We start from the raw sequence: 23,456 nt of genomic DNA, 5'->3' as shown, positions 1-23,456 counted from the left end.
ACAACATTTTAGGTTTTAAGTTAAATTTACAGTTAAATACCGTAATTTCATTAACTGATATAATGTTAATATCAACCTACTGAAGAACCGAAATCGGTTTTGTACCTTTGAAATACACTGATAACCACCAAATGCAGATGATGATGAGAAAGTCACATGATGAACCAAAGCCCATCACAAGCAGCTTTTAAACAATAACATATATAGAAGGTGCACAGTGTCATTCACACAAGCACTAAACGCCATCATGGTAAGACTCATTAAACTGAAATATGCAATAAATATTAATTTAACAACATTAGATTTAACATACAACTCTAATAAACACAACTGATAAGAAAAAACTAAGAAACATAGTTATTTCAAAGAAAAAACATCAAATTCAAACAAAATTTGAAATGCAATACAGGGAATTCTGGGAACTTCAGTTTACGGTTTTCCCTGTAAATTTTACAGGAGCTTACCGTTAACTTACATTTTTTTTTTCCTGTTAAAATCACAATAATTTTTTACAGTGTAGGCTATAACCTATTTTACATTTAGGCGTGTAATAACACTTAAATGAAGCTTTGTGAGCCGTTATAATCTGTTGAAATTTACACAGAATCACAGAAGAGGAGCAGCGCCAAATGTCCAATGTCAAATCACACAGTCGGTCTGGTGCTTATATCCAAAAAACATGAAGACAAACAAACAAACAAACAAAAAAGATTTACACAGAAGCAATGGAAGGTATAACATAACTAAATAAATAAATACTGTGAACTAATATGCATACGAAATAGGCCTAGGAATCTAGGATAACTATAAAAATTAAATATAAACACACATTTCTGGCGATTTACGTAGGGATGCTTGTATAAAGGATACATTTGCCAATAATATTTTACTGTAAACGTATATGATTAATATAATTAAAACTTTTCACAGTAGGCGTATGTATATATATATATATATATATATATATATATATATATATTTATTTATTTATTAATTTTTTTTTTGTTATAAAACAAGTAGGCTATACAATTATGTGTAAAAATTAGACCTAATCATAGATTATTAACAATGAATAATAAAAAAATGTTTTAAATAAAATTGCTTGCATAGCCTACAGTATGCAGTATGAATGAGTCAAGCATGAGTTATGCAATCGTTTGTCCCCCCCCCCCCCCCTTTTTATCTAGATAATTGCAGTATTTTGTAGAAAAGAAATGAACACAGTAGTTTCATTATTATTATTTAAATAACGGTGAAATTAAAAAATAATAACGTGGTTGGTTATTGGCGGTGGGCGACTTTTATTTTGACGAGCTCACTTGTCACTTCCTGTGAGGTTACATTTGATGCTCGCTTCCTACGTGCTCATTTTTGGTAATGGTTTGCTAACTTTTACTCGAATTAGCTTTAGATTTTGCGATTTTGTCTCGGCGTTGAATTGTTTGCAAGCGTTATCGTTACAGAGCGGCTTTGAAGTCAGTTTGTTTGGTGTGATTTTCTCTCATTTTCCTGTCGACAGTCACGCAAGCTGTTTGCAGGATTGAGTACCTCCTTTGATTTACTCTTAAGATGCGATCACTGTCCGCGTTTAATGACGTAAAATAACATTTAAATGCTAGTTAAAATGTTAAAGCTTGTGCATTGAGTTTTTAAATCGATATGTTTTCGCATGCAATGCTTTATTTGTCTTGGCAGTGATTGGACAGATGTGATGTCTGCCTCTGCAGTCACTGAGGAGGAGGAGGAGGATGTGGAGTTTGTGTCTGTAAGTGTGCCTGAGATGCCACAGCCTTGATTTCTAATTTGAGTTATTAGGACAGTTGTGTGGATGTAGGTCTTCACACTTGGGAAGTGGATTGAGCCTGGGTAATATAGCAGAACTGATTAATTCCCATTAAAACACTGTGTTTTAGGAGGGTCCTCTCAGACCGGTGCTGGAATGCATTGACCTGCTGAGTGATGGAGAAGATGAGGGTGGCATGTCTGCCGCACACACTGTGAGTTTCCTTAAACACCGTCTAGAGCAGGGCTGTCCAAACTCAGTCCTGGAGAGTTTAGCTCCAACCCTGATCAAACACACGTGAACCAGCTAATCAAGAAAGAGCTTGCTATACATGGAACTTCAAGGCAGGTGTGTTGAGGCAAGTTGGAGCTAAACTCTGCAGAAGATGGGCCCTCCAGGACCGAGTGTGGCGACCAGGGGCGTTTCTAGGGACCATAACCTCAGGGGCTAATGGATGTGGTTGGGAGCTCACATAAGATTTAGTGAGGCAGTATTGGGTGGTTTTGCTTCGTTCTAGGGGGGTCCGGGAACATGCTTCTCCAGGAGAAAATGTTATATGTTCAAAAATAAGAGCTCCAACCCATTTTTAACAATAAAAGTCAAGCACTTCACGTCTTTGAATTCTTGACACTTTTCCGGTCATTTTTCATTAACAAAATAAATATCTTAATGGAAAAATGAATTTCCTAGTTTCTGCATGCTCTAATGCAGGGGTCACCACCACACTTGGTCCTGGAGCGCCGGGGTCCTGCAGAGTTTAAATACACCTGAATCAGCTAACCAAGGTCTTGCTAGGTACACTAGAAATGTTCTGGCTGGTGGTGTTGACTGCAGGACACTGGTGCTCCAGGACCGAGTCTGGTGATCCCTGTTCTAATGAGTGATGGGCTATTGTTTCAAATCATGAAACAGGTTTGTGTTGCATGGCTTTGATTACATGTATCTTCAGCAAAGTTTGCAGGGCAGGCTGCAAATTGCAATATTACTTTTCTGTCTCTTAAAAATGCACATTTGACAGTAGCTTGAGGATGCAGGATTACATCTGTTAGGATGCAGATGTAAATTCATGTTCATTATAAAAAAGTAACATCTATCCACCCTTTTCTTGCCATAAAAATGGGCACGGCCTTTTGTAAATTCTATGGGTCTAGCTTCCGGTCTCATCCACAGCTATTTTTAGCATTTTAACAGTTTGTTTTGCTGCTTGATATTGAAAATTGGTGCGTCTTACCATATTATTTTAATATATGGTAAAATGTCTTAAGAACGCACTGGTTTGTAGTGCAAACAGTTTTACTGTACATTATTTACCTATAGCGGCTAATGAACCGGAAGTCTCACCCATAGGCTTACTTCCGCATTGAAGAAAAAGGTGGATAAAAAATATAACAACCTCATTTTTATTTGGTGAAATGTAATTATTCTGACAGTTTGAGTTATTAAAATTAACCTTTGGTCTTCCATATAGCATACATAATGATAACCAGTAAAAACACAGGCCTATAGCACCTCAATACCATGGTATAAAAATGAACTTGGCCTACATGGTTCTAGGTATTTGAATGAAGAACAGTGGTCTAATACGTTTAGTATAAATGCTCAAACTAGCTGTAATTATATTCCATTACTCCTTTAATACGTCTACATTAAAAATATACAATTCGATATATCCCTCATGCCGCAATAGCACGGTGCAGTTAGTGTTACAGTAAAACTAATCCATAGTAAATGCAAAACAAATAATCGTTTTAATAATTAATTTAATTAGTTACATCTATATAGCGCTTTTCTGGGTACTCAAAGAGCTTTAAATAGAAGGGGGGGAATCTCCTCAACGACCACCGATGTGCAGCATCCACCTGGATGATGGGACGGCAGCCAGTACGCCCACCGCACACCAGCTTACTGGTGGAGAGGAGACAGAGTGATGAAGCCAATCAGTGTATGGGGATGATTAGGAGGCCATGGATTTGGCCAGGATGCCGGGGTTACACCCCTACTCTTTTTCAAAGGACATCCTCGTATTTTTAATGACCACAGAGAGTCAGGACCTCGGTTTAACGTGTCATCCGAAAGACGGTGCTCTTTTGACAGTATAGTGTCCCCCTCACTACACTGATGCGTTAGGACCCACACAGACCACAGGGTGAGCACCCCCTGCTGGTCTCACTAACACCTCTTCCAGCAGCTACCTAGTTTTCCCAGGAGGTCTCCCATCCAGGTACTGACCAGACTCAACCCTGCTTAGCTTCAGTGGGCAACCAGTCTTGGGCTGCAGCGTGATATGGCTGCTGGGTTCAATTCACTTATCTTTTGAGGCTGGTTATTTGTCACCTATGGTATCGATTTAGTATCGATACTGAGGTATAACGTTCTGGTATCGTACCGAAGCCAAAATTATGGTATCGAGCCATCCCTACCTGTGGGTCATTTTTCGGTTTGCATTTTAATTGATTAGTATTTGAGTTCTGCTTCCCTGAGATAGCATTTATCAATTAAATGGGTGTCTCATTTAAAAAAAAAAAAACTAAAATAGGGTATGTTGCCTGGAGGCAACACGATACTATAGAGCGTTAATGAACTCTTTTCTGGTTTGTATTGCAGTTGTTGTTTTTTACTTAAACTAGTAAACAAACAAAACGGCTCCAAGACCATCCTAAATGCATCTGTAACGTAATAAAAAAAAGTAATATATGTAATTTAAAGCAAATAGTTTAATTTAGCTCAAAGGGAATCATTTATGATTTTATAAGGAATTTGAACAGAATCATTGTTTCACGGCTGATCACTGAGGCGGCAGCGATTCATTGACCAAGCCATATAACATCAACTCTGAAAACACTATTTAACAGCACAGTAACAAGATCGGCAGTTCAAGACATTAACTTGTGAGCACAAAACACAAGATACTTCTCTTTTCAATATAAATCAGATTTTATTTGTATAAGCCTAAGACATAAACTAATCTAGCACATGAACACAAGCATTCACAAGTTGCAGAAACAGAGAAAGTAAGGAAAGGATGAGTTTAAGAGAATGGAAATGTGAAATCCCAAGTTTATAGCAATATGTGCTATTGCATAGACCTGAACTACCATCAATCACTTATTTAACCCTCGCTTTGAGTTTCTCAATGAGGCTAAAATTTATATTAACTGCACCAATTCAGTTAGAATCTGGAGGTACTTGCTTGCTTTGCTAAGGGAATCCCTTTTGTCGTCCTAGTCCTTGCAGACAGGGGGGTTCCCCGAAGTGTCTGATTGGTTGAGAGTTCAGTAGTCGTTGAAGTGACGTCTTGGGAAGCCTATGGAGTTGTGGCTGGTAAAAGTTTTGAGGCGGTCACAGACTCCAGTTGAACTCGGAGACGAGGCGTGCTGGCAAAACTTAACTGAGTACACGAAACTCACAACGGAAAAGAAAATAAATTAAAGTAAAAGAATAAAAGGATGTAAAGAGACTATAGGTTGGTTTTCTTCTCATTGTGGTAGCAGCTGGCACGTGGGCCAGAGCACGCTCAAAGAGCAGCGTCAAAACACGGTGGCAAAAGAGAAGAAGAGGAGAAGGGAGAGGACCAAGAGGTTGTAAGAGAGCATTTTTAAGAAGAGCAGCATTTTTAAAAAGAAGAAGAGAAGGGTGACTAAGAGAGAGTTTGATGGTGTCCTGAGTTTTTAAACTTGGCTTCTGGACACATCCCCTCTGGTGTCTCGACCAATTAGATAGGCTATTATCTTAGCTAGGGGTGTTCCTTCCATCATAAATCAGCATGTTATCAGTCACATGGTCCAAATTTTACAGGACTTGCAAAGTATACTTTTGGATGTGATTTCTATAACCAGAATATGATACATTTGACAAAGAATTGATTGGAAGAAACATTTAAAGCATGATTTTTCATACATACCAAACACGCATCTGAATCCTTCAGCTATTCAATAATGATTAAAAAACCCATACATAATATTTGATTAAAACATGATAGTCTAATATGTGGGTTACAAACATAATATGGGGTTCTGCATAGAAATGTCCTTTTAGGATGATTTTATGTGCATATGAAAAACAGTCTTTGTGTAGTTCTATGGAGAACAAAGGCATGTTCTTTAAACAAAGGAATTTCGGTTTGGTCTGTGTCTTCTATGTGGGGGAGAAGTCAGTCTAAGGAAGCTCGTGAATTCAATCGTGGAACATGTGATGGCCATCTCTTTGACCATCAGTCTTGATTACTTGCCCCAAGTTTGACAGTCTCCTTCCTGAATCGGAATTATCAATAAGTGATCTTTTGTCTCAAGGTTGTTAGCTGTTCTGTGAAAGAGGCTTGCTGGTTAGTTTGCTTGCTTCAGACTAGTTGGAGCTAGGAGTCTGATTTACGGCGTCCTGTTTCCTTGGGCCTCTCGGTGGGATTCCAGCTCCTCATGTTTCAATGTTCCGATCGCATCTTAAATTTGTCTGATTCAGTCTCTGATATTCTACACATCGTAAGTCGCTTTGGATAAAAGCATCTACCAAATGAATGCCATGAAAATGGTGGTCTTACGTTTCAGTTTGCATCACAATTAGTCAATCCATGGAAGATCAAATGATATTTGGCATCAGTCATGTCAAACGTAGCTCGTTTAATAGCAAATAACTTATAATGCATGGGTCATAGACACCTTTTATGAGACTAGTGTTTATTGGGAGGCAGTTGAGAAGGACAAAAGGGAAGCCTCAGGTAAGAAAGGGTGTTGAAAAACAAACCAGCTCTCACTCTCCCGCTCCTCCCACTTAGTTACTGCACTCCATAAGACACACCTCCCCCACCCCATAGAAATGTCTTGTGTCACTGATGTCTGCCAGGTGTATGTATGTATATGTGTGTATATATATATATATATATATATATATATATATATATATATATATATATATATATATATATTTTTATATTTATTTATTTATTTATATATATATATATATATATATATATATATATATATATATATATATATATTTTTATATTTATTTATTTATTTATTTTTTTGTTTTGTTTTTTTGGGTGAACTATTCATTTTGGAATGTTCTTGTTATGTCCTTGTTGTGCTTTAAATGCAACGCTCAGATTGAGGAGCAGGTTGACCAGCAGAGGGCTCATGCTATGTCCACACTGGACAGACTGGCACGGCAAGTCGCTGTGGAAAAACTGGAGAGGCTTGAAAAGTGCAAAGCTTTCAAGGTTTGACTTTTATCAGTCCTTATAGAACCATCACTCAAGATTAAAGAAACTGTTCATCCAAAAATGAAAATTTGCCAAAAATGTGTTTCTTCATGGGAGCAGATTTGTAGAAATGTAGCATTGCATGTCTGTCTCAGCAACAGATGCTCTGCAGTGAATGGGTGCCGTCAGAATGAGAGTCCAAACAGCTGATAAAAACATCACAATAATCCACAAGTAATCCAAACCACTCCAGTCCATCAGTTAACATCATCTTAAGAAGCCAAAAGCTGCATGTTCGTAAGGAAACAATTTAACATTCAGGTGATTTAATTTTAATCTGTCGCTTCTGACCAAAATATGAATCCAATATCTATAATAATACTTCCTCCAGTGAAAAAGTCCATCCCCTGTTGTCCTCTCACATCCAAATCCACAACACCAACAGTTTTGGCTTGTAAACGGTGCTTGATCTGTTCAGATTTCTCTCCTGATTCAGACCAGAACACCTTTTCACTGGAGGAAACGTTATTAGGGATTAGGGCAATGGTTTAAAGGGGTCATCAGATGGCCATTTTCCACAAGTAGATATGATTCTTTAGGGTCTTAATGAAAAGTCTGTAACATAGTTTGGTTAAAATTTCTCAGTGGTAGTGTAAAACAACACCGTTTTTACACTGTCAAAAACAGCTCTGTCTACACAAAGCTGTTTTATTGCATGTTGCTTTAAATGCTAATGAGCTCTGCTGACCCCGCCCCTCTCTTCCGAGTCGCTTTCTGAGAGACTGTAAACTTTAACCCACATCTGCTCCAGCGGTGAAACAATGGCGGACTGATGACAGCTCACTCAGGGCGGGGAATCTGAGATCGGCTCGATTTGAGAGGGTAAATTATTTAATGAGATTAAAAAAACCTCAGGGTGGATCTTTATCATTATAGGGTGGTTGTGTGCACACACTGCCAACACACATTTCAGTTCAAACAGCTTGTAAAAGTGCATGTCGCATCCTATGTCCCTTTTAAAGGATGAGTTCACTTGCAGCAAAAATTTCCTGATCATTTACTCACCTCCACATCATCCAAGATGTTCATGTCTTTCTTCAGTCGAAAAGAAATTACGGTTTTTGAGGAAAGCATGATAAGATTTTTCTCCATATAGTGGACTTCAGAGGAGGCCAAGGGGTTGAAGGTCCAAATTGCAGATTCAATGGGCTCTACACTACAGAGGATCCATTGGTGAGCAAGTGATGGAATTTGTACAAATCTGTTCCCGTTAAGAAAGACATTAACATCTTGGGCGTAAATATTCAGCAAATTTTCATTTTTGGGTGAACTATTCTTCACTGTAAAGCTTCTTGGTGACCGTCTGTATTGTATAAAGTGCTATAGAAATGAAGGTGACTTGCATGTTTAGGATAAATGACGGTGATTTTGTGATTTGTTTTGTAGGAGAAAATAATTTCCCAGCAAGCACACGGGCGGCACGAGCTGTCGGCCAGCCATAGTAATAGTGGCAGTAGCGATGCTAAGCGCTGTGTGGATATTTGGCTAAAAATGCCAGGTCTGTAATGTTGTTCTAACTTAAATATTTGTATATGTTTGGTTCTTCTGCTCACTTTGTCTGGATTGCTCAGAGTTACAGCCTGGCACCGTGAACTCAGCCAGCTCACTGTGGAGACGCAGATCAGCTCCCGTAGCAGCAAAATGTTCTCCTCAAACCTGCCCGGTCATCAACTGCGGCAGAGTCTATGACAATGTTCCTTTGCTCGAGGGTCATCTTAAAAGGTACTTGGTACAAGTTCAATAATTGCTCAGAATTTTTCTGTTTGACCAAATGTAACTTTTTATTGTCAGGTTTGATCATTCACCCTGTGATCCCACGGTTGCCCTGAGAGGCAGCGCCTCTGCTTTCTATGCCTGTGTGGACTGTGGCCGCTACTTTCACTCCAAACGGGCGTGGAAGGAGCATGTGGAATCTAAGGTTTTCATTTTTATAAGTATTTACATCTTTGATTGTTGATGTTATAAAGGGATCATATAATCCCCCCCCCCCCCCTTGCAATTTCATGTTAATAAATTTTTCAATTAAATGTTTAATCAGGTTCTTTTTTGAAAAAAATATGAATACTTTTATTCAATGATGATGATATAACCGTTTTATTTTGTTCGGTGTGATTTCTGAAACTTGACATTCTGTATGGATAATTTATTCATAAGTCAAACCCAGACGTGATGTTTAGCAAAACCCATTTGCATCAATTGTGTGATTTAATGTTAGCCTACTTATCATTGAAGCTCTACAAGTTAAATATCACCCTGAGTGACGAGAGCATTAGTCATAGAAATGTTAGTGTTGAGGACGAATGTGCATGTGTTTACATGTGATGCAGTTTGAGAAGTACAGAGCTGTGTTTTGTGCAAGCAAGATGAGTAAAGAGCAGTGTTGCAGTAGTACCCCAGTTTTTCTGCCCTCTCTGACCCTAACTATTAAATGGGCCAGTTGTTGTCTAAATGCATTGCCACACAAATTGTTTAAGGACTAGTTCACCCAGAACTTAATATTTGCTGAAAATTTACTCACTCTTAGGTCATCCAAAATAGATGAGTTTCTTCATTAAAAAAGATTTAGAGAAATGTAGCATTATATCACTTGCTTACCAAAGAATACTATATCCATAATAATGCTTTCTTCTGTGAAAAAGTCACCTCATCTATATAGGAGAGAAATATGCATGGATCAAGAGCCATTTACAAGCAAAAACAGTTCTAAAATGTAGTTGCAAGCAGAAATTAAGGGGCCAAGCACAACAAAGGTAAAATGAAGAGCTAAGGAGCTGTCTGTAAAGACCAGGGTTCCCCAACCCTGCTCCTGAAGAGCTAAATTCCTGCAGACTTGAGTTCCAAATCTGCTTCAACACACCTGTCTGCAATTAAGTAGCCCTAAACACAATGATTAGCTGGTTCAGGTGTTCAGGGTTGAAGCTGAACTCGGCAGTATGGTAGCTCTCCAGGAGGAGGGCTGGAGAACTCTGTTAAAGACATCTGTTGATACAGTATTATACTACTAAAATCAAAATGGTCAACGGCCAAAAAGGCAGGCATAGGAAAATTAGGTTTCGTTCGATTCTGTATGGCTAAACTGGTCAGAAGTTACATGCAGAAATGTAATTTTTTTAATCTTTTGACCAGTTGTGTGCCTAAGGTCATGCTTATTATAACACACACCAAGATTGGTCAGAATCTGCTAAAGCGTTGCAGAAATATAGTCTCTAGCGGTGGCACGGTACACGGATGTCACGGTTCGGTACGTACCTCGGTTCGATGCGATTTCGGTACAACAGGGAAAAAAAACGAATCTACTATGCTCGGTTTCTTTTAATTTATTTTGAACAGAGTAGTACAGTAGTAATACAAAATATTATATTACATTATATATATAATCTGCAGGACATACAGTATCTCACAGAAGTGTGTACACCCCTCACATTTTCGTAAATATTTTATTATATCTTTTCATGTGACAACACTGAAGAAATGACACTTTGCTACAATGTGAAGTAGTGAGTCCCCTCAAAATAACTCAACACACAGCCATTAATGTCTAAACCGCTGGCCACAAAAGTGAGTACGCCCCTAAGTGAAAATGTCCAAATTGGGCCCAAAGTGTCAATATTTTGTGTGGCCACCATTATTTTCCAGCACTGCCTTAACCCTCTTGGGCATGGAGTTCACCAGAGCTTCACAGGTTGCCACTGGAGTCCTCTTCCACTCCTCCATGATGACATCACGGAGCTGGTGGATGTTAGAGACCATGCGCTCCTCCACCTTCCATTTGAGGATGCCCCACAGATGCTCAATAGGGTTTAGGTCTGGAGACATACTTGGCCAGTCCATCACCTTTACCCTCAGCTTCTTTAGCAAGGCAGTGGTCATCTTGGAGGTGTGTTTGGGGTCGTTATCATGTTGGAATACTGCCTTGCGGCCCAGTCTCTGCTTCAGTATGTCACAGTACATGTTGGCATTCATGGTTCCCTTAATTAACTTTAGCTCCCCAGTGCCGGCAGCACTCATGCAGCCCCAGACCATGACACTCCCACCACCATGCTTGACTGTAGGCAAGACACACTCGTCTTTATACTCCTCGCCTGGTTGCCGCCACACACGCTTGACACCATCTGAACCAAATAAGTTTATCTTGGTCTCATCAGACCACAGGACATGGTTCCAGTTATCCATGTCCTTAGTCTGCTTGTCTTCAGCAAACTGTTTGCGGGCTTTCTTGTACATCATCTTTATTAGAGGCTTCCTTCTGGGACGACAGCCATGCAGACCAATTTGATGCAGTGTGCGGCGTATGGTCTGAGCACTGACAGGCTGACCCCCGACCCCTTCAACCAATGCTGGCAGCACTCATACATCTATTTCCCAAAATCAACCTCTGGATATGACGCTGAGCACGTGCACTCAACTTCTTTGGTCGACCATGGCGAGGCCTGTTCTGAGTGGAACCTGTCCTGTTAAACCGCTGTATGGTCTTGGCCACCGTGCTGCAGCTCAGTTTCAGGGTCTTGGCAATATTCTTATAGCCTACGCCATTTTTATGTAGAGCAACAATTCTTTTTTTCAGAGTTCTTTGCCATGAGGTGCCATGTTGAACTTCCAGTGACCAGTATGAGAGAGTGAGAGCGATAACACCAAATTTAACACACCTGCTCCCTATTCACACCTGAGACCATGTAACACTAACGAGTCACATGACACTGGTGAGAGAAAATGGCTAATTTGGACATTTTCACTTAGGGGCGTACTCACTTTTGTGGCCAGCGGTTTAGACATTAATGGCTGTGTGTTGTTTTTTTGAGGGGACAGCAAATTTACACTGTTATACAAGCGGTACACTCACTACTTTACATTGTAGCAAAGTGTCATTTCTTCAGTGTTACATGAAAAGATATAAAATATTTACAAAAATGTGAGGGGTGCACTCACTTCTGTGAGATACTGTATATACATACAAGGAATAAATACTTGAAATATTTGATTTAGTTAACAGATAAACATGGGGAAAAAAAAACAGTGTGACGGGTAACAGCCTATATATGCTAAGTCAAGCCAATATTTGTATAGCGCTTTTAACAATGCAAATTGTGTCAAAGCAGCTTTACATCGGCTTGATATAAAGCTGGGTGGCTTTATATCAGCTTTACAGTATTTAGACGGGGAAATAGTTTGTCGAAATAGTGTCATTCTAAGGCTTAGTTTAAATCTAGGCTAAAGCAGAATCAGATCGTGCAAAGGACTCATCTGGTTCCTGTGGTCTTGTCCCGATGGCCGTCTTGGAGACAGGGTCTTCACTGGGGATCAGTCTCTGGGGCTCATCCAGGTGTCCTGGCTGTAGAGGTCATCTCTAGGAGCTGATCCACCATCTGATCTGGATACAGTCTGGATCTGGGTGGCTACGGTGTCCTCGGAATAAGAAAGAAACAGACTAATATTAGTGTAGATGCCATTCTTCTAACAATGTAACAAGTACATCAGGTGTTTTGGGAAGTGTTCCCGGTTCCGGTTGACCTAATTAATGCAGCCTAACAATCCTTTAACGGATTTGAATTATAGAAATGCGATAGTGTATTATGTGTAAGCCAGGTTAAAGAGATGGGTCTTTAATCTAGATTTAAACTGACAGAGTGTGTCTGCTTCCCGAACAGTGTTAGGTAGATTGTTCCTGAGTTTGGGCGCTAAATAGGAAAACGATCTCCCGCCCGCAGTTGATTTTGATATTCTAGGTATTATCAAATGGCCAGAGTTTTGAGATCGCAGCGGACATGAAGGACTATAATGCGATAAGAGCTTACTCAAATACTGAGGTGCCAAACCATTCAGGGCTTTATAGGTAATTAGCAAGAATTAGCCTCGAGGTCATGAATGTATGAATTAATGTTTCTGCATTTGACATTGAGAGCATAGGTTGTCATTTAGATATATTTTGCAAAAATGCAGTTTTACAAATGCTAGAAACACTTGGAAAGATTGCTATCAAAAAGTACGCCTAGGTTCCTAACTGATGACGAAGAATTTACAGAGCAGCCATCAAGTATTAGACAGTGATCTACTGGAACTGAGTTTCAGTTCATTTTTGTGACGGGCTTAATTTGTTCATAGAAAGGAAACTCAAATGGCAGAAAGCAACATCCTATTTGTTTTCTTTATTTTATAAAAGCACAATGTTTTGTTTTCATTGAGAGTGTACACAAATAAAAGCAGACCTTTATACAGTGATGCATTATTACGACGATAAGTGTTTAAAGTTGATTCTGCTGGTATAAGGAAACAGTTGAAGTGATAGCGTCACGCACACACACACAAAAACACATCCGTTCCAGCATTGCTAAAGTTGGTACTTTAGCAAAATAAAATACAAACATCAGTGCACCTGCCTCTGTGTCACCGCTGGAACACGACTGAAGTGCAAAGCCTATAATTTACATAATAAGAACAATCAGATCGCCTTATGCAAATACCCTAGCGCAGATGCTAGCCAATCCCATTCATGCTAAACCAGAAAAGTATGTGCTTGGCTGTTGTCACTATGACGGTCGCGTCAGCACCAAGCTTCAGACACGCCCTCCATCAAGCGTTGATGCCGACGCCCCGTGTGAATGGGGCATAAGGCCTCATGCACCGAACCGAGATATCCGTACCGTGATGGTTTGGTACGAATACATGTATCGTGCCACCCCTAATAGCCTCATTTTTGCACAAACTTAGTCAAATTTGTTAACATGCTTAAGGAGAACAGTTTGGTCTATCGGAAATTGTTTGATAACTTTTTGCAAACATTGTCTGAAGATGATCTGTGCCAATTTTGGTGAAAATGGGACAAACCATCTGGACGAGTTTGAAAAAGTAGATTTTTCTCAAAATTCAAGATTGCGAAAAACTTGACCCATAGAAATGTACATTTTGGTGTGCATTCGACTCCGCATGAGCCAAGGAATCAGAGGGCACAAATAATTTTACTTCTACACCTTCAGGTTCAAAAGTTATTAGCGGAAATATGAGTGCAAATTTGACCTGTTGGTGGCGCTAAAGAATTTGGGGTGGACACTCTAAATTTGCTCCAAATTCATAACCTTCCCACAAAGGGTTCAATGCGCTGCCATAGCCTTCCAGAGCAGAAGAAACCTAACGGATACAATAGGTGCCTGAGCATCTTTGGTGCTCGGCCCCTAACAAATGTGGCTGGATTTTGATGTGAGACAACAGGGACTTTTTCCCTGGACAAAGTGTTATAACGGGCTATAGACTGATATTTTGATAATGAAGTTAAAGCACTTTTAATAAGGTTTTGTTTCTTAAAAACACACAGCTTTTTACTTCAAGACATTAATTGATTGACTAGAGTGATGTATTACTAAATGTCTCCAAATCTGCTGTCTTGGATGGCCTGAGGATGAGTTACGTTTCGTTTTTGGGTGAGCTATTCCTTTAAGACCAGAACTAAGGTAAAACGCTTGATCTTAAAAGATCTTTGGGAAAATATGACCACTCTTAAGTATTAACTTCATTGTCTTATTATGGAAATGGCATGTAAGCCATGTTTTTGTCTCTTGTGTTTGATGTCATCTGTAGGTGTTTTTCCCTGAAACTGATGGTCACAGCCGTTTCCAGAGCTATCAGCTGATTGTATGCTTTGCATGCCCTGCCTGTTACCTCCTCTTCAACATCAAGGATGAATGCCTTGAGCACATGTCTGCAAAAAAACACTTCAATCAGTCCATCACTCTCTGGGGTGTGTGGTCTTCAACAATCAAATCCAAATTGCACATTCACCAGACTGTTTCCAGCTGTTTTGTGGTATTGTTAGGAGGGTTGATGCATATTAAAAAAAAAAATATCCTATGTCTCTGGACGATTCCTGTTTGTTTCCTTTTCTTTAACATTTAATGTCATGTTTTGACTTTCAGAGACAAAACCATCAAGCGCACCCATACCAGTTCCTCGGTACGCGAAGAACCGTTTAATCGCTCTCTGTAAGAACGTTGCCTTCACCGTCAAATGCACAGTCTGCGCTAAGGTGCTCACCTCGCATATGGAGGCAAGAGCACACTTCAAGTAAGTTTATAATTGGTATTTCTCAGATTTAATTTTAATTTTCTCAGTCCATCTGACATGATGCATGTTAAAGGTGCACTCATTTTTATGGCTCAAGCACCAATGGTGCGAGGACCCTTTTGGAACTGCTCTGTTTAATTTAAGATCCGAAAAGTCTTGTAAAATGTATACAGTGGGGATCGAAAATTTTGGGATCGAAAAATTTGTATTAATATGCATAAAGAAGCCAAGGAAAGATGGAAAAAATCTCCAAAAGGCATCAAATTACAGATTAGACATTCTTATAATATGTCAAAAAAAGTTAGATTTTATTTCCATCATTTACACTTTCAAAATAACAGAAAACAAAAAAAGGCGTCTGCAAAAGTTTGGGCACCCTGCAGAGTTTATAGCATGCACTGCCCCCTTTGGAAAGCTGAGACCTGACAGTGTCATGGATTGTTCTCAATCATCGTCTGGAAAGACCAGGTGATGTCAATCTCAAAGGTTTTAAATGCCCAGACTCATCGGACCTTTCCCCAACAATCAGCACAATGGGTTCTTCTAAGCAGTTGTCTAGAAAACTGAAACTGAAAATAGTTGACACTCACAAAGCAGGAGAAGGCTATAAGAAGATAGCAAAGCGTTTTCAGATGCCAATATCCTCTGTTCGGAATGTAATTAAGAAATGGCAGTCATCAGGAACAGTGGAAGTTAAAGCAAGATCTGGAAGACCAAGAAAAATATCAGACAGAACAGCTCTCAGGATTGTGAGAAAAGCAAGTCAAAACCCACGTTTGACTGCACGATCCCTCCAGAAAGATCTGGCAGACACTGGAGTTGTGGTACACTATTCCACTATAAAGAGATACTTGTACAAATATGGTCTTCATGGAAGAGTCATCAGAAGAAAACCTCTTCTACGTCCTCACCACAAAAATCAGCGTTTGAACTTTGCAAATGAACATATAGACAAGCCTGATGCATTTTGGAAACAAGTTCTGTGGACCGATGAGGTTAAAATATAACTTTTTGGCCGGAATAAGCAAAGGTACGTTTGGAGAAGAAAGGGCACAGAATTTAATGAAAAGAACCTCTGTCCAACTGTTAAGCATGGGGGTGGATCAATCATGCTTTGGGGTTGTATTGCAGCCAGTGGCACAGGGAACAACATTTCACGAGTAATTCCATCTGTGAAAAAGCTGAAGTTAAAGAGAGGATGGCTTCTACAAATGGATAATGATCCTAAACACACCTCAAAATCCACGGCGGATTACATCAAGAGGCATAAACTGAAGGTTTTGCCATGGCCTTCACAATCTCCTGACCTCAACATAATTGAAAATCTATGGATAGACCTTAAAAGAGCAGTGCGTGACAGACAGCCCAGAAATCTCAAAGAACTGGAAGACTTTTGTAAGGAAGAATGGGCAAAGATACCTCAAACAAGAATTGAAAGACTCTTGGCTGGCTACAAAAAGCGTTTACAAGCTGTGATACTTGCCAAAGGGGGCAGTACAAGATATTAACACTGCAGGGTGCCCAAACTTTTGCAGATGCCATTTTTTTGTTTTCTGTTATTTTGAAAGTGTAAATGATGGAAATAAAATCTAACTTTTTTTGACATATTATAAGAATGTCTAATCTGTAATTTGATGCCTTTTGGAGATTTTTCCATCTTTCCTTGGCTTCTTTATGCATATTAATACAAATTTTTACCTGGGGTGCCAAAACTTTCGATCCCCACTGTAACCCAGGATACTGTTAACCCAGGGTTTATAATGTTTACAACTTAGTCTGCAGTGTAGTTCCCTATGTTATATTGTATATAGTTGCTGTTAAAAAAGGGGGGAAAACAAAATATTTATAAAATAAGGGGTTTGTTTCCAGGATTAATGAAATATATATATCTGTTAACAATTTGTAACCATGTTAACATTAATGCTCTTGTTTTATTGAAGAAATAATGCCTACCTTGGTTATTGTATGCGTTTTCTTGTATAACAAATAAAGAACAACTCTGGTTTAACATATTAGAAGTGGGAATAGCCCTATATTGTCTAGAGTTAGTGAGAATCATTGACGACTGCTGTGTAGTGATGTCAACATGGCAGCCACCGTGTGGGGGCGACCCACTTTCTTCAAAGCCCAAAATATACTTCCATTTTTACATACAGTGCATGTGATGCAAAATCCATAGTCATAATAGTACGTGCACAGGCCGATATATATATATATATATATATATATATATATATATATATATATATATATATATATATATATATATATATATATATATATATATATATATATATATATATATATATATATAAATAAATAAACGGCCTGTGCACGTACTATTAAAATAAATTATAATTATATATATATATATATATATATATATATATATTATAATTTATTTTATTGCTCTAATTAGTTATTACACAAAGTGGCAACGCTGGCCCTACTCTTGCCATTTCAGTAGTATGCATACTGTGCACAGTTTGCACGTTTTTATGCATGTTTTCCAGGATGACCTGTTCCATTCCAAAATAAGCTCTATACAACAGAACTGACTGAGAAGAATACCCCACAATGCAGTTTCTTAGTATTTGTACACTGCCCTTTTATGTTCACTCCTGTCTGGAGAGTGATACACTTCCTTTGATCTGCAACAGTAGCTATGTTTCCATCCAAAGCTGCGAAATTTTACTTTTGAGGAAATTTAGAATATCGTATAAAATGTGAGAAAGCACCGTTTCCATCATGTGCTCAAGAACAAAATCATCAAACTGGCACAAAGTAACAATAAAAATGAAAGTTTTTCATACATAATACATTATTTGTGCCTCAGAGCTTGCAGAAGAAACCAAGTAAACTGTCATGTCATCTTGCATTTGGAGGCATCTTAATATGCAAATTATACCAAATCTTTTTGATGACACATTTTCACTAAGGTAACTCCAGAATTATTAAAATGTTTGAGATGGTGTGCAATGACATAATTTCACTGGTTCGTCCAGTTATCCAATCACGTTTTTTGCATCGAAGAACATTTTCAGTAAATGTATTTCCGTCGTAATTCTCATCACATAAAAGCACATGGTTGGATACATAGCTATTGGGGTCCATTTTTTTTTATCGTACACTAACTATTCTGTCCTTTTGTTCTGTTTCCCAGTGTGCACTGCAATTACGGCTGCGCTATTGTCAGTGCTGATCAAAGCGTGGCTGACATCATGGGGACGATGGCGGTCATGGGTCATTGCTCCTCATGCCCCAAACCTTTTTTTAGCTTGAGTGAGATGGAGGAGCACAAAGAGCTCCTGAAACATGAGGTGAAGAGGGTCCGCAACATGGACAGGGCCCTTCTGTACTACAGCAACTACAGTGAAATCCAACTTGCTCAGAACGCCACGGCATGTGGCAGCGATTCAGACGGGCCTTCAGCTAAACGAAAAAGACTGGCCAGCATAGATTCCCAAGCTGAACCAAGAAAATGGTCACAGCTCGCCTGGTTCTGTGAGTGTGGCCTACGCTTCACACAGGAGGATCAAGCAAGAAAACACCTCCAAGCCGCCAATCAGATCTTTCACAAATGTGCAGTCTGTGGCAAGATAATGGGCGAGTTGTCCATAGCTCGCTTGCACATGAGCCGGTTCCACGGTGGGGCCCATTTGTCCAACTTCCTCTTCCACTGCAGACTGTGCAAGGTGGAAATGCCGAGGATGGAAGACATCATGGCCCATGTTGGCGTAAGCCACAGAGGGCACAGCTACTACCAGGAAAGAGAAGACACAGCAGACGACTGCGTCTCATCTAGTATGTCCCCCAAACCGTCCACCAGCACCATAACCGAAATGGTTTCCTCTTGCATCCCGCCTCCCAAAGCAGAGTCTTGGCTTTGTCGGATGTGCGAAGACCTCTTCGACTCTGAGGCGGCGGTGCAGAAACACTGCAGCGATTTGAGCAGCCACAGTTTCCAGAGGTTTGCCTGTGGCCACTGTCCGCAGAAGTTTTTCAAGGACTCCACCCTGCGGCGGCATTGCGCCAATGAGCACGGCGGGGACATAGTCCTGCGCTACTTCTGCGGGCTGTGCGATAGCATGCTGTACGACACCGAGGCAGAGTTTCATGAGCACTACAACAGTCTGCACAGCCAAGATTTCTGCTGCTTGGTAGCGTCTCAGAATAATTCCCAAGCATCCACAGAAAACACCGTTGAGAGTCCAATAGCGACTACAAGCCCTGAGCAACTTTGTCCTTGCATGGGCTCTGAGAAATCCAAGGTGGAAAGGAAACCTGTATTCACAAAGTGCATGAAACAGTTGGCCACCGAAAATAAATGCAGTTACTGCTGTCGCCAGTGCGACAAAAACACGCCCACCTACGCCGAGATGAAGACGCACATCCTCCTGACACACAAGACCCAGGGCAATGAGAAGAGTTTTGATGTTCTGTGCACTGTTTGCTCACAGAGCCACAAAGATATACCCAGTTTCCATTCACATTACCATAAGCGTCACTGTCAGTCAAAACCTTGCGCTTCTTCCCGACCCAGCGCTGCAGATGAGAAACCGGCCGCCTCCACCAGCATAATAAATGCAGAGAAGATCTTCCCTCAGAGTAATGGTGAGGTTTCCATTTAGTGTCTGGGTGGATATCAAGTTACTGGCTTGTTTTCCCCCTTAATGATGGCTCCAGCTGAATTATAGATCCATTATCCATTCAAATTCCAGCAATAAACTAATGCACACTACCACGCTGGACAAAATCATGTGTCTCATGATTTTAATGAGTTTTATCATTCCCATACTTCCTTCTATGGTATTTCATAGCTTTCATGTGACTTTCCTTGGTCTATGTGTCTTACATATTCGTATGTTTACATATATTTATTTATACATGCATACGTGTGTGTGTGTGTGTGTATAAATGAGATTTGACACATAGGCCAAGGAAAGTCATGAAAGCTATGAAATACCATAGAAGGAAATATGGGAATGATAAAACTATATGTACGATGTAATTAAAACTTTTTTTTTTCAGTGGTGAAGTTTCAAGATGTAAAGAATGCCATTACCTCAAGTATTCTTGACGTTAAAAAAGAGGTGACCGTTTCACAAGATGGTGATGGTAGGTTTTCCACAGTTTTTTTATTTATTTAGTCTATAAGTGGTATTTCAGTATTTCAATTTAGATTTGCAATGTCATGTTTCAATTTAGTACTGAGTTGATTTGCTAATATTTATTTGAATCATCAAAGTACATGGAAACGTAACATTGAAGTGCCTGCTTATTTATATTTCTCCTTAGATGAATTTGATCAGGACATAAAACTGGCTTTGGCTTTGAGTACAGAGGATGCCAGGAAATCAAAAGAGCTGGATATTGGTAATAAGTTTATAATCTTGACATATTTTTGTAATATTGCTACAAAGATCTCATATTTCTGTTATAGTATGTCAGAGCTCATTGAATGTATTCTATTCATTCATTAATCAGATGATTATTTTGCCAGCTTTACATGGAGTATTATCATTGTAGGTATGTTTCATTTTATGGCGCTGAGGCTCAGTGTGATATTTATTGTAATAGATGGGATTATAGGCAGGGTTATTGAGCTCATGTATGGTGCAGTGTTTTGGCTTTTTTTATATTTTGGGTGTAACCTCACAGATGTTGAATGTTGTCACTACATCACAGTATTTTGAGTAATCACTGGCTGAAAGACCCACAGATTATTTATATATATATATATATACACATATATATATATATATATATATATATATATATATATATATATATATACACACACGAGTGATTCTATAATTAGGGGTACATGTCATGTCCATGGACTCTATTATCAATTTTACAAATTTTTCATTAACTTTTCACTTCAAACAATGATCACTTTTATATCAGGGGACATTTCTAATTAATTTAATGCAAAAATCCAACATATATCCATCTTTTATCTTGCAAAAATGGCTTCTTCTATACTGGAAGGTGCTGTTTTTGTGCTGTCCGATTTGGTAAATGTGAGGTTTTGCTCTTCAGATTAGCTCTAAAATACATTTTTCTGTATATATTTCTTATAATTATTTGTGCAAAATAATCATTAAATTATGAGAAAGGTGTTTTAAAAAATATTTTGCTCATGCATCTACATTAAATCATCCATTTTGTATACGTCTGAGAAATCAGTGTCAACTGTGTTACTCACTATAAAACCCCCTGTAAATCAGCAATGGTTTGTTCCAAAGTCACATGTCCAACATCACTTGATGTATTTTCCTTTTTTGGAGGGAAGTTTGAAGACTGTGTGGAAAGTCATAACTTCTCTTCGATATTTTATCTATTATTGTCTGCACGTAGAGTAGATTAATTGACCGTCAACTGTGTTATCTACATGTTCTGGTGAACTTACGTCGCGTTATATTTATAAATATGTAGAGAAAGAATATAAAAACATAAGTTAATCAAGGTCATGTACTAACTAGTCCAAGGTCAGCCGTTTCACAAGACCCTAAAATGGCCGAAATGTCAACTGTGTTACCCATCAGCTGTAACTCAGTTGACAAGGACTAACACGGTTGACATTGTTGGCAATTCAGGGTCAATTTATGCAATTTATACACACTGAAGTAGGCCTTTGAGCTGAAACGTATGTGTCCTTGTCCTATTGGTGATAAAATGTTGAATAAAACAAAAAGAAAAGACTATTTCATGCGAGTGCGGATCATGGTTTTGTGTAATAAGTGATTTAATGGATCAACGCGCCTAAACGAAAGATTAAGTGACCAAAGAGCCAAACAACTTTTGTGGGTCAATTTATGCTCCCACTGAGTGCTGTTGATAAAAAAAATATATTCACAAACTACAAATTACATCGGAATTGCCTAAATACCATGATTTGCATTACAATGGATAAACTGAACTGATCTAATCACGGCCACACTTTCTATGAACTCCGTAGGCCTATCCATAATATTATATGCACATTATACTCACATTTGTCAAGGGTTATAAAGCATTCAGAATTCCTCATGATTGACTTAAACCTATATATTATTATAGATTTGGCATATATCTGTTTCTGTAGGGTGAACATACGTGCCATTTTTCCCAGACATTGCTTAAAATATCTAGCTTTTGGCTTTGTTTGCGTGTGGCGTATGACTTCGGTTCCTTATGTTTTCGAAACGCTCTCGAGGTTCTTTGAATTAAAGCAATACAGAAATCCTGGCCAGGATGCGTCTGGGAAGAATGGCATGAATGCTCACTCTAATTTCCACTTAGTCATGACTGATAAAGTGTTATGATGTTATTGAACAAGTCCTTACAACTTGAAGTGTCATGATGCATTATAAAACTTCATTTAACTTTATAAATGTAATATAGTCATTAACTTATATAATGTATGTTATTATAATGTGTGTGTTTAAATTGCTGTATGGATACTAGGTTCATACCTGTCAACTGTGTTATGGGTGGTCTTTGTTATAAATCTTTTAAATGTGAACTAAACCGCCGATGTCTTTGGTAAGGATGGCGAATAACGCTAAATTCAGCATACTGTGGATATATGTTGAAGAAAGTTTCATCCTTCATGATATCATCTCACAGAACGCCCATTATGATGCCCCAAATTCATATTTTCAAATCAGTTAGACAGATAACATCAAAAACTCTGGTGAATAGACTCAAAAACCTTCAGACAAATGTTATCACACATGTGGTACTTCATTCATGTTTCATTTGACACAGCATTTGTCCGTAACACAGTTGACAAAATAATGAATCTAACGTTAATTTTCATTAACATTTAAAAAGTCATTAGTGCTTAAGCCTGCCAAATAATTAATTTAGCACATTAAGGGGATATATTATTCAACCACCTAGTTTATCAAAAAATAATAGTCATTTTCTGACTTCTTGGCTGACCTGAAATATACCCCTAAACATAGAATGACTCATATATATATATATATATATATATATATATATATATATATATATATATATATATATATATATATATATATATATATATATATATATATATTGAACTTTACTTTTATTTAAAGGTTTGTAAAATGTGTAAAAAATATTTTTATTTTTTTACTTTAATTTTTCATTCTCATTTTGCAGAGTTGGAAGAAGCCTTGGAAAGGAGCTTGCAGGAGTTTTGATAAGTGAAGACAGTTCCAGTGTTTGTGTCTCATGTGGTTCATGCACTGGCGTGATTAAAAGTGTTTATTTTCGTTGTGTGTTTTTCTTAAGTTTAAATAAAGGGAAGTAATTAAAGGATATCTTGCCTGTCCCTGTCTGAGAAATCTCATTGTGTTCTGGTTATTGTCTTTTCTGTGATGTCATCTT

General features: G+C 38.6%; 1 protein-coding gene across 1 annotated transcript; it reads left to right on the top strand.

Annotated features, from left to right (window-relative positions):
- Positions 1 to 1,323: 1,323 nt before the first annotated feature.
- On the top strand, positions 1,324 to 23,417 carry LOC306882451 (E3 SUMO-protein ligase ZNF451-like). The gene is made up of 13 exons (XM_079437067.1): positions 1,324 to 1,374; positions 1,696 to 1,765; positions 1,914 to 1,997; positions 6,882 to 6,995; positions 8,424 to 8,535; positions 8,609 to 8,759; positions 8,829 to 8,955; positions 14,607 to 14,766; positions 14,942 to 15,089; positions 18,253 to 19,703; positions 20,121 to 20,207; positions 20,388 to 20,465; positions 23,229 to 23,417. Exons 2-13 carry the CDS (start codon positions 1,712 to 1,714, stop codon positions 23,267 to 23,269), a joined length of 2,607 nt encoding a protein of 868 aa, XP_079293193.1. The 5' UTR covers positions 1,324 to 1,374; positions 1,696 to 1,711; the 3' UTR covers positions 23,270 to 23,417.
- The last annotated feature ends 39 nt before the right edge of the window (positions 23,418 to 23,456 follow it).

This window comes from Barbus barbus, assembly GCF_936440315.1.
Source record: "Barbus barbus genome assembly, chromosome: 16".
NCBI classification, from domain to species: domain Eukaryota; kingdom Metazoa; phylum Chordata; class Actinopteri; order Cypriniformes; family Cyprinidae; genus Barbus; species Barbus barbus.
This window is presented reverse-complemented; position numbering and strand designations above follow the sequence as displayed.

What these genes read in the sequence shown, in the direction of transcription:
- LOC306882451 (XM_079437067.1), top strand. Translation starts at nt 1,712, where the DNA reads ATGTCTGCCTCTGCAGTCACTGAGGAGGAGGAGGAGGATGTGGAGTTT. An exon ending in AGGAGCATGTGGAATCTAAG is followed by an intron (nt 8,956 to 14,606) that starts GTTTTCATTTTT and finishes TGTCATCTGTAG; the next exon opens with GTGTTTTTCCCTGAAACTGA. An exon ending in ATCAAAAGAGCTGGATATTG is followed by an intron (nt 20,466 to 23,228) that starts GTAATAAGTTTA and finishes CTCATTTTGCAG; the next exon opens with AGTTGGAAGAAGCCTTGGAA.